A 14,084-nucleotide genomic window follows, 5' to 3' on the forward strand; every position below is an offset into this window, starting at 1 on the left:
TGTCGTAAAAAGAGACTGCAAATGTTGATTGTGCAAAGCCAGTGAGCGATAAGCGTTCTTCGTGGATGTTGCGGGACAAGGATACCCGGTACCGATTGATAGGACGGTGCAACGGCAGGACATGTCCGTTTTTGCAAACCCGTACCAGACAGACTGGCGTTCTGTCCCGGATCGGTATCCATTGGAGCTTATTCAAGAAGCTGACAGTTGAGTATTGGAAATGGAAGTTTTGCCACGATGGGCGGGTTGTGTCTGGGAAATATTTTGACCAGCAACCCGCCACTAGTCTACTCGGTGGTGGCCAACTTGCAAAGAACAAGCAGGAGACAATTTAATTAATTGAATTTGATTTGATTGCCCTTCGTGATGGGTTGTTAGGTTGTGCGGTGTGGTTATAGCTGTGGTTAGTTGCCTCTTGCGGTGTCCACACTCGCAGGGCAAGGATTGCAATTATGGTCGAGATTTTTCGCGGTCTCGCTGCAATGGAGTTGAATTAATAAATGGATGAGCATTTCCTGGTAGCGGTTTACTGCTGGGAGTGGCCCTTACGGTTATGGCTGTTGGAATATTAAAGACACTGGTGGGTCTGGAGATGTTGTTGTTTAATCATAGACATAAATTTCACGGTGGGTGCTCCAAAGAGCTATTTTTGCCATTCGGATTGCATACTTTAAGGGGAAATTTGAAAATGACGCCTGAAGGTATACTATTATTAGTTTATGATGGTTATTAAGGTTTTCGAATTTGGAGAAATCAGAAAATGGTATAAAATAAACTAACTAACTTAAAGCAAATATTAGAAAGGAGGAGAAAACAAATATGAATTAGCTATTGACACTTCATATAGACACTTTCTCTGCCATTTTGTTCCTCAGACATACCTCCGAATCGGAAACATCCTTTGTCGTACAAAAAAATCCCACAATGTAGCATCAATAGACGGTGTCTTGAAACGACCCGGTTGACTGTTAAGTAGAAGCATCAATTTCCACGTCCACCCTACGCGGTAACTTACAATTTCGTGCAGACCACTCTGTTTCGGACCGAATCGTCCTATCACTGCATCCCAAGGGTAAGGTTAGACATTCGCCAACGCAAAGGTTACGACGGATTTGCACGCGGTGGAGAAGGTGGAAAAAACCAAACCAGAAATACATTACTTCCCCTTATTCTTATCGCTGATGCATGTAGAACTGTTACGCTGCCGAAGGCGAACATCAAACGGCCGAACTACTCCAGCTGGTGGTCGGTGTGTTGTTTTGTGTTTTGATAAAATATTTACCACCCTCCAGGCCAGAATTACACACACACACACACAAACATCCAATCATCCAACCGGGCCGTGTGCTAGGAACACGTTCCAGTTGAGCGTGGTGTGGCAACAAAACCCCAAAACCAGATGTTTCAATTTCCCGACACTTTTCCCAACTGGACCGTCGTGAGGTGAAAGATAAAACCACAATATCTCCCCTGCAGCAGTACGGTCAAGATGTTTCCTCCTGTTAGGGGGTGAATTCTCGCACGGACATTGATGTGCACGCTGAACTCGCACGGCACAACGATGCATTGATGCAAGACTTTGGTCGATTTCACGGTTTCCGAGGAAAGTTTACATACATGTCATATGTTTTGTTGTACAAGTTGATGTCCCAAAATTGAAGTTTCATTAATTGATATCGTTCTGTCACACGTGCAACAGTTTACCATTTTTGCACAATATAACTATCTAGCTTTACTCTTCTACTGTCTGCATTTTCGTGGACTTCCCCAAATGAATTAATATTTGGGATATTTAAAGGAAGGTTAATCGTTTTTTGATAAAAGCATAAGTAAGGTGTGATAATAATATATCAATGATTAATTATTATAATTAATTTGACAATTAAATATATCAAATATTACGAATCCCTTAATGACTTTCGAACGAGTTCCCGCCTTTTTTACATGATTTTCGCCCATGTGGAAGACGCAGTGGATCACCTTTCCAGTTGAGGCGAAAGAGACCCTGGAGGTCCAAAGCCTCTTTAATATTTGACAACAACAACAACCTTTCCAGTTTGTTTGTGTTGCGATATCGAACACCCTCCAATAACTATCAAATATGAAATGAAAAGTAATGTAAAATTGATTTTAAGGCGAATCAACTAAAAAAAAGCCTTATCAATCAAAAATCAGCTTCCAGTTAAATTGTATTTAATTTAAGCAAAAAGATTATTATCTTTAGACCGAACTCGAATTTGCTCTATTCCAAACCGACTATTATATCCAAGACACAATCCATGATTGCTCGAAACTCTATCGAGCTGAGACACAAACCTCATACTCGAAATGAGTTCCAGCAGCAATATAAACTGCTCGAGCACTACCCGATTCAAGTGTGTCTCGGATAAAGCTTGAAGCTGTGGAGAAGCTTTCTCCATTTGTTTTGTAATTTTGATCGTTAAAAACAGGCGAAAAGAAACAATTTTAGAATATTACAAACATTTAGCAAGTAGAAATATTTAAATCAGAAAGAAAAGCATTATGATAAGTTTAAAAACAAATCTAATTTGTTCATGTACGATAAATTAATGAGTCAAAATCAAAAATAAATAAATTATAACCACCGAATAGCGCATCCTCTGATTAGGTGATCCAAATCACCGTTGAGACACGGTTCATAATTCGCTAAGCCCTTGGGAGAATAATATATACCTTATCTCAAAACCAACAGCAGTCGTTAAAGATAATGGCCACCGCTAAAGGAAGTCTACTAATGGAACTTCCATCACTCTCGTATGACAAAAAGGGAGAAAGCGACAAAGGGAGAGAGCGTTGCAGACAAATCGGAAAATGATTTACAACCATATCAAATCCCTCCTGGGAAAGGGAACACATTCCAACCCGTACAAACCCGGGGATACTCATTCGGCATATCCCGTGCGTTTGCGAATAATCTTCCTTGTATTCTTCCCGGCGCTAGCACAAATTTGTCCCCCGACGCGTTTCGGAAAATCTGGACAGCGATATAGAGAATTTGCTGCAGCCTTTTAAATAAAGCACCCAAAATATGAAATGTCCCATATTCCCTGCTGTAAAGATTGCGTAACGTACGCTGCGTGTGCATTAAAAGATTCGACAGCAAACAATGGTTTAATGTCCCACGGTGATGGGCACTACTACCTGCAAAATAAAAAGGACTTTCAGCCTCCGGTTTCACCGTCAAGCTGCTGCTGGGGTCACCAATGAACGGTGGCCGTGTGGTGTGCACGTGCGATGGAAAAATAGATTTCTTCACGCTAAGTTTACACCCCGAAAGGCGGGGTGCGTCCCCTAAACAATGGTCCCGAATGGGAGCGGTAAAGTGTGACAGAGGCCGACCGTAAGGGATGTAGAATTTGGTGCCAGATTGGTGGCACAGAGAAGTGTTTCATAAAGAGACTTCGTGCCGTGGTAGGTGCTAATAACGCTGTTTAGAGACCAGAGTAGGAAGCGGCGAATAAGCGTTTCCCTTGTGCAATTTACGCAACATGCAACTGTTTCCGCAACTTCGTACGAAATAGACACCTTTAGGTTGTGGTTCATATTAATACAAAAATCCATCAAACTTCCCAGACGGACGACTCCTCGGCACTATAAACACGTCGATGAATGTTGGAAATATGTTGTACTGCAGCTTATCAATCGATGGAGTGCCTTTTTCTATGAATAATATTAAAACTTCACCCGATTCCAATGATATTTTGCTCCGGTGCAACTTAACCCCACAATTCCCGTGCAACGATCTGAGAGAATGCCAGACATTCTGTTGCATTTTATTCTCGCCACAGAGTACTTGCAATATAACATATCAAAACACGATATCAACGATCTTCCCTTTTATGCATGAAGCCCATGGAGGAAGGGAGGACATTTTTTCTCTCATCGTTTGCACTTCCGTAGCATCAAACAGGACATTGTCATGCGACAAGCGACACTGCACAAGCTCTTCTGTTATTCTGCCTCGCCTCATATAACAATGCACACAGCTCCTGAAAATTTCTGCCGTTCGGGTGTGTCGTGAGCAGGGTGTGAATAATGCACCGATCCAGCCCCTTGTGAGCACAGATCTATTCCGCACCCAATGACGGTGACGATGATGGTTTTCGCACGCTGCTGTTGGGCAGAAGAAAGTTTTTCAATCGCTTTGATAAACTATCGCCTCGTGTCGTGTACGAAATTCGCAGTACCGGGAGCGGAATAAAAAAGGGAAAAACTTTGTCTCGGTATCGTAATTTCCGGATCCGGTATTGTAGCGCTGTGTACGTTGTTCACTGAGACGTGAGCACCAAAACAAAAAAAAACAACGATAAGAGTCTGAGATGAGACAGACAGTGGGCGAAACAAAGACCACCTGTTGGTTAGTGTTTTATCGCAGCAGGGAGGAGAACGCACTCGAAAGCTTCAGACACATCCTCCTACGCCACGAACAGCGTCCACTCGGGGTGGGGTTTGAGATAAAAGTTTGCGATAATTCTCGTCACTTCGCGTGGTTCTAAAAATAACTCAATTTAATTCGATGGATGGAATAAAATTTCTATTAATTCGCTTCTAAGCTGTTGAGTTCTTAGTACTATGCCGAGAGATGATCAGCTTCTGGGATAATTGTTACCAACCATTTCATCTCGACCGTGTGCTTTCGTTTTAAGCTGTCTGATGAGGGAATTTGGATTCATTATGCAAATTATTAAGTTCCAATCTCATTGTTAAACATGAGATCCCAATCATATCGCTTTGTAGGGTTTGTAACGCCTAAAAGTATGCAATCCTTGTCGTAAAAGTAATTTTAATAAAACATAAAATAATTAAATTGTTCTTTGGATTGAGCTTACTAAGCGAAAAATGAAAGAGGATGGATTATATCAATGCTTGTTTGAAATATACCTTAAATCTGTATATATTATAGACAAAAAAACACGAACAAATTGATGGCTGTCAACAAGAAATTTGTTACACTGCTGTTTTTTTACCCTATCGTTTCCAGTTAGCTCACATTATTTAACTCGTATTATTGCCAAGTTTGCCATGAGTCCCGTAGGAATGCGATTTTTCGATCAGGAAAGATAGAATCCGACCGGAAAAAAATAAAAAAGGCACCCCCGAAACGAATCCTGTGCAACACGCTGTCAGTGGCATGGCCTAAAAATCCAATAAACATCTCATCCTTAAGTCTCCGCCGTCTGGTAGAGTCAATGTTCCCTGTTCTAACGGATTTTCCCCCCTAGCGTCGTTTGCTTGGCTTTTTTTTCTTATCCTTCACCTTCACTTTTTGTGCCATTATTAAATTTCCTTTTAGGCCAAACATTCACACTATTTATCAACGTAACCTTTTATTTCACCCCTTTTAAGCGGAAGTAAAAACACACAACACACACTTCTTCTTCGTTTACGCTACGCAAAAAGGAACGGATAGGAACTGGTAAACAGTGCCATCCTGTCAGTATGATGCCTTTCCGCAGGATGCAACGGGATGCCAATGATATTTATATCATTCCGTGCAGGATATGCTTCCTGGCTATCATACATTTACAATCGCGTAGCGGTAGCATACCTTTTGTTGCTGACCACAACAGGGTGCTTTGAAAATTAGGAAGGTAAAAGCAGTATTGTAGGTCACCATAGAAGCTATCTAAAAATATTGCCCCGAAAGGAAATCATCTTCAACGGGGCCATTGCAAAAAAAATGTCACTCTACCATGTGCAGCACGTCCTCATGTTGCGAACAGGAGTGCAACAATATTACATCATTAAAGGAGAGTAATTTAATTTGCCCTCATCGCTTTGCTCACTACATGTCCTCATTTTTGGAACACTCGAGTGGACGGTAATGGTGTCCGGGGGTGTGGGGAATGTGTAGCAGTGAAGAAGATGTGCATGATTCGGTTCGATTGTGATCCGCTCGTAACAATGAATGGTTACTCATCGTCGACGCCATTCAGACGAAGGATGTTGTTGCTAAAACGTCCTTTATTCATCGCATGTAGCAGCAGTAAGCAATGCTTTGTAACTTCCCTACCGACGAACCACCCTGCAACGGGGTTTATGGATTTCCATTTCCCTGCCTTACATTGTGCACTACTCCTCCCTCGTCACCCGCGCACTGCACTGACTAGGGCAGCATAATTATGAGTTATGCGACCAGACGGTTTGTGTGCAGAGAGCATCGTTTGGTGCGAGAGGCGGGTCGAACAGTTGAGGCTGGGTTCAAGCAGCGATGAGAATTAAATAAAACATAAAAGGGAGTCGGGCATGGTTCAACCCGAAATAAAAAGCGATAGAACGGCCACCCTCCTAGGCGAAAAAGGTTGCCCGAAAACAACAACTCATTGGAGTTTCCCGTGTCGATCGATACACGCGCACGCTGTGTGGTCGCCTTTCAACACGACAGCACAACCATTTCCTTTTGTAGAACAGATTATTCCAAGTGTGCAAGTAAATTAATTACACCAAAGGATGGAAAACCCTGCACAAAAAGCAGCGAGCTAAAACACACACGACACACACTCGCTCTTTCCTCCCATTAGTCTTTTAATTGCCACTAAAAACTGCTCCACGATCCGGACTTACACCCTGCGAGTGCGCGAAGGGAAAATTAAACCGCATTAAACCACACACAGAACCACACTCAGAAAAGGTCCTGAAGAGATGGGACATCTCTCCATCTCGAGCACTCGTCAAGCTTGGGATCACATTACGAGGCGAAGCGCGGTTCAATTATTTCGGGATTTGGGACCGTGAAATGGACGCCCCAATTTCTACCGGGCGGGGGAGGATAGTTTATCCTGCCACACTAACACATCTCATATCTCTTCTTCCCGGTTTGGTGGGAGTACGTGATTAGGGCGAACAAATAGGGCAACAACTGGGGAACTGGAGCCTGGATGCAATATGAAACGGCCTATCGGTACCGCACCACACGCTTCGGTCGATTTATCTCATCAGTTCCAAAGAATTCACTATTAATCGTAACCGAAACACCACAAACGGAAGGCGAAAACTGCCTGTCAACGGCATGTCGTCGGGGATAAAGTCCGAAACCATCTCGCCACCTTCCGAAAAACCAGGGAGAGGGTCCACACATAATCTCCACGCAAAATTTGGGAATGTCTAATCCGACAACTTTATGCAGCGGCATGAGCGGCCGCGTTACTCACCGTTCTTCGATGGTCGTTGGCAGTTGGGTGCGGGCCCGCAGCGAACTGATGTAGGATGCGTGCTGCTGACGGCCTGCACTTGTCAGGATGCTGGCACCTCCGCCACCACCACCACCACCACCCTCGGAAAGGTAACCGTTGTCGATGTTGTCCGAGTAGCGAGCCGGGATCTTACGCAGTGCGTCACCATCGCTGCAGTACCCGCCACCCTGACCGTTGAAGTCTTCACAGTAATCGGCCGCCATTAGCTGGTGATGGTGGACATGCGGATGGTGCGGATGATGACCGCGGGTACCGCGCGTCGGCAACGTGACGTGACTGTTGTACCCGCGAAGTAGCGGTCGCATCGGAAGCACGGTGATTTGCTTTTCCTCCTGCTCGTAGATCGTGGTCTGGTTCCCGGCAACGGGACCGCCCGTGTTGAGCATCTTCGTCGGTACGGTGTGGAACTTGTTGATGTTATTGTTGTTGTTGGTGGCATTGGTGTGGTTGTTGTTGCTGTGGTGCAGATTACCGTTGCCATTATGGAAGACATGTCCGGCGCCCGGACTGCTGCTACCGTTGTTACTGCTGTTGAGGTTCACATCCGGTTGTCCACCGTACAGAAGCGGTGGTCCCGCAGCACCATTGACGGGGTGCAGTTTCTGCGGCGATTGGAGAAGCTGTTCCGAGCCCGATTCGGAGCTGGGACGATATGCCACGACACTGGACGTTTCGCTCGAGTTGGTCGAGTGTTGACCCATCGAGGCACCTTGCGTGGAGTTCGAGTGCATACTGTCGGACATGGCGCCGCTACCGTTACTAGTCCCATTCGCGATCAGCTGTTGTTGCTGCTGTTGCTGTTGCTGCTGATGGAGGAGAAGCTGACCCATCATGGTGTTGTTGTTACCACTGACACTGATCGTCCCGTTGGCGTTGTTGTTGTTTGGCACCTGCGGCTGCACGATTGCACCGACGACCGGCTTACACACGGTTAGTTCCTCCTTCCCACTGCCAGCGGTCGATGAGAGCAGCTGCGTCGGTTTGCTCGTTCCCTTGATTGCGGCCATCGGTTTCGGAATGCCGGTGCCAACTGCTGACTGTTGCATCTGTTGCTGCTGCTGCTGCTGCTGGTGCTGCTGTTGCTGGTGCGGAGGCACCATCGTTTTCGGGGACTGTGCCACCATCATCTGCGGCTGAAGTAAACTAGTTTTACTTTCCGATTTGGCGTCCAGTTTTCGACCGGCACTGCCCACGGTGGCAAGCTTGAGACGGGACGAATCTTGCGCTTGCAACTTCGCCGCGGCCATCGCCGACGCAGCACCGGCAGCACACGTCGCCAGCGAGGTCGTCGTCACGGTTGTCGCCATCGGAATTTTCTGCGCCTTCTGCGGTGCGAGCGGAATGTGCGTTTGGGGCGTGGAGTCTGGCGCCCCGCTCGGATCCTTGTGCCGCTGCTTTTCCGCAGCGGCCGCAGCCTTGGCCGCCGCTTTGGACGCTTCTTTCGAGCTCGATTTGGATGATATGAGTTTGGAGGACGATTTGGTCAGGGACGCCGAGGGTGATGATTTGGCGCTCGAGTCAAGCTTCTTCAGACCGGACTCTTTGATCTTTGCGCCCGGGATGGCGGACGTAGGAACGACCGTCGGCTGTAACGGTCCCTGGTGGTGCCCATTGTCCAGGCTGAGGCTGGAATCGCTGCGTTCGCTGCGGGCCGAGGAGAACCCACTGCTCGAACTCGTGCGCTTGGAGATCTGTGACTTCTGGGCAGCACGGTCCTGCTTTTCCTTGCTGTTGAACAGCTTAAACTTGTCCAGCATCGAATGTTTCTGGTGCTGTTGTTGCTGCTGGGCCGGATTGGTGGGAATGTTCGTCACGTTACCATTCGGAATCAGCGTGATAGTGTTGTTGTTATTGTTGTGATGATTGTTGTGCTGCAACGTATTCGCGACCGAGTACGGGCTGGCGGGAATTTTGCAGTTGGTCGCTTGCGGAAGGCGTAGGCTGTGAATGGGAGAGCGAGAAAGAAAACCAGTCATGAGTCATCTGATGCAAATATTAAGGGTAGTATGTATTTACAAGAATTAAAACTAAAAAAAAATTAAAACGATCGTAATCTTTGAGGGCAAACAAAGCTAAAACGGCGAGTTGAAGTGTGAACAATCCACAACAATAATATCCAACATTTTATTCGACACACAACAAAATGCTGTGTGCTTTAGCCTAAACTTATTTCAACATTTTCCCCCTACTGCGAAAGAACGAATCTGCGAACAATTCCTGCGCGAAGGCTCACCCTGGTCCAGGGTTCTCTGACAGAGGAGGTAATTGACAGCATTTGGCGCGTAATACCCAACACTCGGCACCTCCACCGAGCAGGACTTTCACGCACGTCCTTCGAATTTGACTTTTGATTTATTTGCACGCTCGCAAAATCGCTCGATATCCACAAAACTTTGGTTCGAACAGAGTAAAATTCAATCCTCCCGTTTTGTTTTGTTTTGTTGTTGTTGTTCTTCCGTAGCATCCGTGGGTTTATTTTTCTTTTGGCATTTTGGAGAGGCGGGGGGCTTTTGATTTACGGCACAAGTAAGTGTTAATTCTTGTTCATGTACGATCCCGCTGTATCCCGCTGGGCGTTACGCTCAGGATTTCGATTGCCCATATTTGGGTGCGTGAGGTGTGTGCTACGATAAACGGAATACATTTGTGCGTGTCAATTTTTATTTGGCCCAAAAAAAAAAGATCCCTCACCAACCGTGGGACCGTAACAAAAGGTGAAAAGAGAGAGCCTCTCATTTAAACTACATAATACAATTTGTTTCGATTACAACGGAGCCGGTGGAGTATATCTTTCTTTTGCCAATCGCGTGATAAGTGTTTCTGTAAATGCCAATAACATAAAGCATAATATTGCTGGCATGTAAAATGAGCTGAAGTGTTCACAAGGACGCGACACGTTTATTCATAATTAAAATTGATGGTCGGGTAGGTACAACAACCCGAGACAAATCCCTTTTAAGGCTGATTAGGAGGTTAATGTACGTTAGTCAATGCACCGAACTAGTACCAGCTACGGAACGAGCTGGATTTTTGAATAGAACTTTCATTCCATTCAAAGGCAGCAAACTCTCGTCCAAAGTACTCGTCTTTGTGTCTCGAAACTATTCATCTACCTAGGACGACTCGAATGCTATCCTTGTTAAACGAAGCTAAGAAGGCCAAAACAAGGAGGGTTTTACTAAGAGAATGGCGCCAAAGCAGGCGTTATTCGATATAAAGTTGCATCTTGGAGTATACCCATACACGCCTAAAGTTATGCAATTTGCAATACAAATTCAAATTATTTATTTAAAAAAACACTGTTACTTGGGAATCCTTCCTCCTTTTAGTTGCGCTAAGTAGCAAAAGTTTTTAGCGCGAAATACCGTGAGCGACCATCCGCATAAAATGGCCAAAAACAAAAGCCATCGGGGCATGATGGGATGGAGTGGCAAAACAAAACCGAACGAATTCCATCACTCATATACCGTTGGGGTACTGCTTTTTTTTTTTGTTTCTTCTTTCCAACAAAACCACAAACATCAGTTTCGCGCAAGTAAAGCACCACTTATCCCAGGGGTGTTGTGTTGTTATTCTCTCGGTTCCGTGCCGTAATGTTGGTGGTTCTGTCGTCTTCCGCGGTCAGCGTGCGCGATATCGCTTACCTATTGTTTCCCTTCGGGATTTGTGTGATTATCGCCGTGCCGTTGTGATGCTGCGGACTCCCAGGGCAGCTATTGCCATCGGCGGGTGTACTGTTGTGGATGCCGCCACCGGCACCAAGCGTATGCTTCTGCAACCCACCGTGCAGCAATCCTGTGGAGCGATGGGAGAGAGAGAGAGAGAGAGGTGAGATAGTGAATGAATTTTTAATTCCAAAGCGGACCATATTTTGCTTTCTGGCTGAAGTTCGGGCAAGCTCATCGTCGGTGACACTGGGAAGATGATGGGAATGAATGCCGGCGGACGAGGGGGACATGAATTTAAAATCTACAAATAATGAGAAATGGTTCTCACACCTACTAGGGGCAAAAGGATCCAACCCGATGGTGGTGGTGCACTGTGACTTCACCGCCAGCCAAGAACCACACTGTCAGTACATTAGAGAACGAGTGTTTTCGATTTTGTTACTATGAGTCCCCCAGGAACGCTGAAAACATTCGAGTAGAGTCGTAGCGGGTGGCTGGGGAGCACGATACCACACCTAATTCCAAAATACCCCTAGCTTAAAGCGGTGTTCTCGCATTCGAGTACTTGCATGATAATTTATTATTTAGCTTAATGCTCGAAGGCTGCGATACGATCCTGTCTGGCCAAAACGGGTCGCTTCAGATACCGGGTTCCAAACAGCACGCTCGGTAAAGGTAGCAGAGGTCGAAACAGGAGTCACTACGTCGCACGCTAGTGGACAGTAGCAGGATAAAAGTTTATCTTGCGGTAAAACTAGCTATCGAGTGGCTCCCGGAGCGCATCAATGGTGACCTTCGGGTGGAACATCCTCGACATGCAGCAGACCTCGATCCTGTGGGCGAGCGGCCATAGACACCGGCAACTTGCTTATAATTAATTTATAGGAGATTAAACATGCTGTATGAGCTTGCCAACGTGCTACGGGCCACGTTCTAATTGGACTTTGGTGAGACTTTTATTTCAGACCTAGCAGACTAGCTGCTGGGTGCTGGGTGAGCTTGTTTGTTGCTCCGTTTTTTAAGTCCCACCAACCAACCCTTTGAAAGGGCGTGCAGATAAACGATGAATTTTAATCGAATTTCGGTTTTAATTGCCGTTTACGGAAAATGCGTTTCCATTGAGCCCGCTTGCAGATGTACTTCAAACAGAACCATTTACTGACATAATCCACGACTGGGTGTGTGTTGAGCATCGGAAAAGGATCTAAAGTCGGTATGTAAATAGATACCGTATGTAAATTTCAAACTCCAATCAGAACGCTATAATGGGCTGGGAATGCAATCAAGCATTGCATTTATGAGGAGCAGAGGATTTAATTTAAACTTCAAGCGAAGAGAAACTGCACACAAACACACCAGCTTACCTGGAACACATCCTAACCAAACAATGGATCTCCTATTTCTTTGTCTCTTGTAGAAGTTTGGACGAGAATGGGATGTTCCTGAGATGCTCTAGGATACTTAATTATTCTATCAATTTGGACAAAGACAACGTCCTGCAAATATCATTTTGATTTACAGTTTGAATGATAAATGCAAATCGTTAATTCGCTTTGCCCGTTGTACCTTCAAACTTTTCCAACATTCCGTACGAGTGTGCTCAAATTAAGAAACATTAAGCAGAAGTGGCCTCAAAATCCTGTTTGAGTTTACAGTTTTATCGACCTCCCTTTTCTTATCTTCACCGTAATGGGGAACACTAGTTGGAGGTGGAAAACTAATTAACAGTAAACTGAAAGACTCTCCAATCCTCTCCATGAAAGGGACGCTACTGGGGTTCAGAAGTTGGGCCACAGCTTGAAGATCCACGGCTGGATCATCCACCATCATCATCCTTAAACGTCGGTGTCCCATTTGCTGGAATTGGAACGGAACTGCGAAACTTACCCGTCTGCTGGTTCGGTGTCGGTGGCAGTGGACGCACTTTGTCCGGTGGACATCGTCTCGTGACCTGCACGGTAGCCGGCAGTGGTATCGCCGTGCCGCCATTAACGCCCGCCTTAGCGTACGGCACCGGAAGTTGTCTGTAAGGCGAGAGAACCGGAAAAAGAACGAACACGAAAGGTGTTAAAGCTTGGGTTTGGTAAAACTTCATCTAAGGAGCTGAAAGTTTCGTCATGTCCAAAAGTCGGAAAAGTCAATCATTTCTGTGGAAGCTGAAGTGGTCCCTTCGACTTCGTGGTCGGAGTGAAAGTTTACTGTGCTACACACCTCGGGCACCTATAGCTCTACTCGTTTCTAAACAAATTGATATCGAAAATGAAATGGAACTACCCTGGCCAGGGGTGGGCTGGAGGTTTATGCAAATGTGGTCGATTATGTGCGAAGGCGCACTGAAGCTTATCGGTCGAGGGTTTTCCCTTTGAATGTGTGTTTAAAAACACAAAACGGCCGACCTTCGATGCTCGTGTCCAGCGGCGTCTTGGACGGTGGCCTACGCAAAAATAGCCCCGTCATTAGCATCATCGCGATTGGCAGCGGCAGACATTTGCATAATTAAATTAGATGCTAGTGTGCAGATTGGCGCTTCCTCAGGTGACGTTCCGCCATTGCCGATCGGTGAAGAGGCAGCCTATAAACGGTGATGGAAGTTTAATCTTCTTTTAGGTCCGGGGGTTTTAGGTTATATACCCTGAGAACCCCCACCGAACCGTGGCGGTGGCGGTGTGAAAAAGGTGTGATAAATTTGACCCATTAACGGGATTCTGGAGGATGAAGTGCTCCGTCCGTCCCGCGTCGACGACGTGTCGTGGGGAATGTTTTTGCTACCGGGTTTACGGGACGGGTTCGCTAGTGCTGTGAGCGGGAAGAAGATGCGTTAAAAATGCGCACCAGCGAGTGGCGAGCAGTGATTGCTAATTCTGGCCCCGAAGCACCGGGTTTGGTCCAGTTCCCGATGCAGTTGGAGGTGCATCGTTGCGCCACACGACGGTGATGGCGTGTTTTGCGTGCGATGGTAGAATATGCAATGAGTGCCCTTGTGACCCTCTTGCAGGCACACCGGCGCACAAACCTCCCCTTTTCTGTTCCCACTTTCGGGAGAATGGAAACGAGATCGGGGAACGGGTCTTTTTTTTTCCTTTGGTCTATTCGGTGGGCGTTTCGAGGTAACTTCTCACTCCCCGGATCTCCCTCGGCTGGATCATGGATCATCCCCGGATCGTTGTGAGGCTTCTAGTGTTACCAAAAAACGAAGCAGGCC

The 14,084-nt window shown here is 46.1% G+C and overlaps 1 protein-coding gene across 1 annotated transcript in view; it reads right to left on the minus strand.

Moving 5' to 3' along the window:
- Nucleotides 1-14,084, minus strand: part of LOC128304892 (protein sickie) — a 294,004-nt gene that overhangs the window by 98,344 nt on the left and 181,576 nt on the right. Inside the window, exons 6-8 of the mRNA XM_053042134.1 lie at nt 12,770-12,906; nt 10,859-11,009; nt 7,173-9,155 (exon numbers count right to left, since the gene is read on the minus strand). Coding sequence (XP_052898094.1) covers nt 7,173-9,155; nt 10,859-11,009; nt 12,770-12,906 — 2,271 coding nt within the window. The remainder of the gene's footprint in view (nt 1-7,172; nt 9,156-10,858; nt 11,010-12,769; nt 12,907-14,084) is intronic.

Source organism: Anopheles moucheti, chromosome 3, assembly GCF_943734755.1.
Source record: "Anopheles moucheti chromosome 3, idAnoMoucSN_F20_07, whole genome shotgun sequence".
Lineage (NCBI taxonomy): Eukaryota > Metazoa > Arthropoda > Insecta > Diptera > Culicidae > Anopheles > Anopheles moucheti.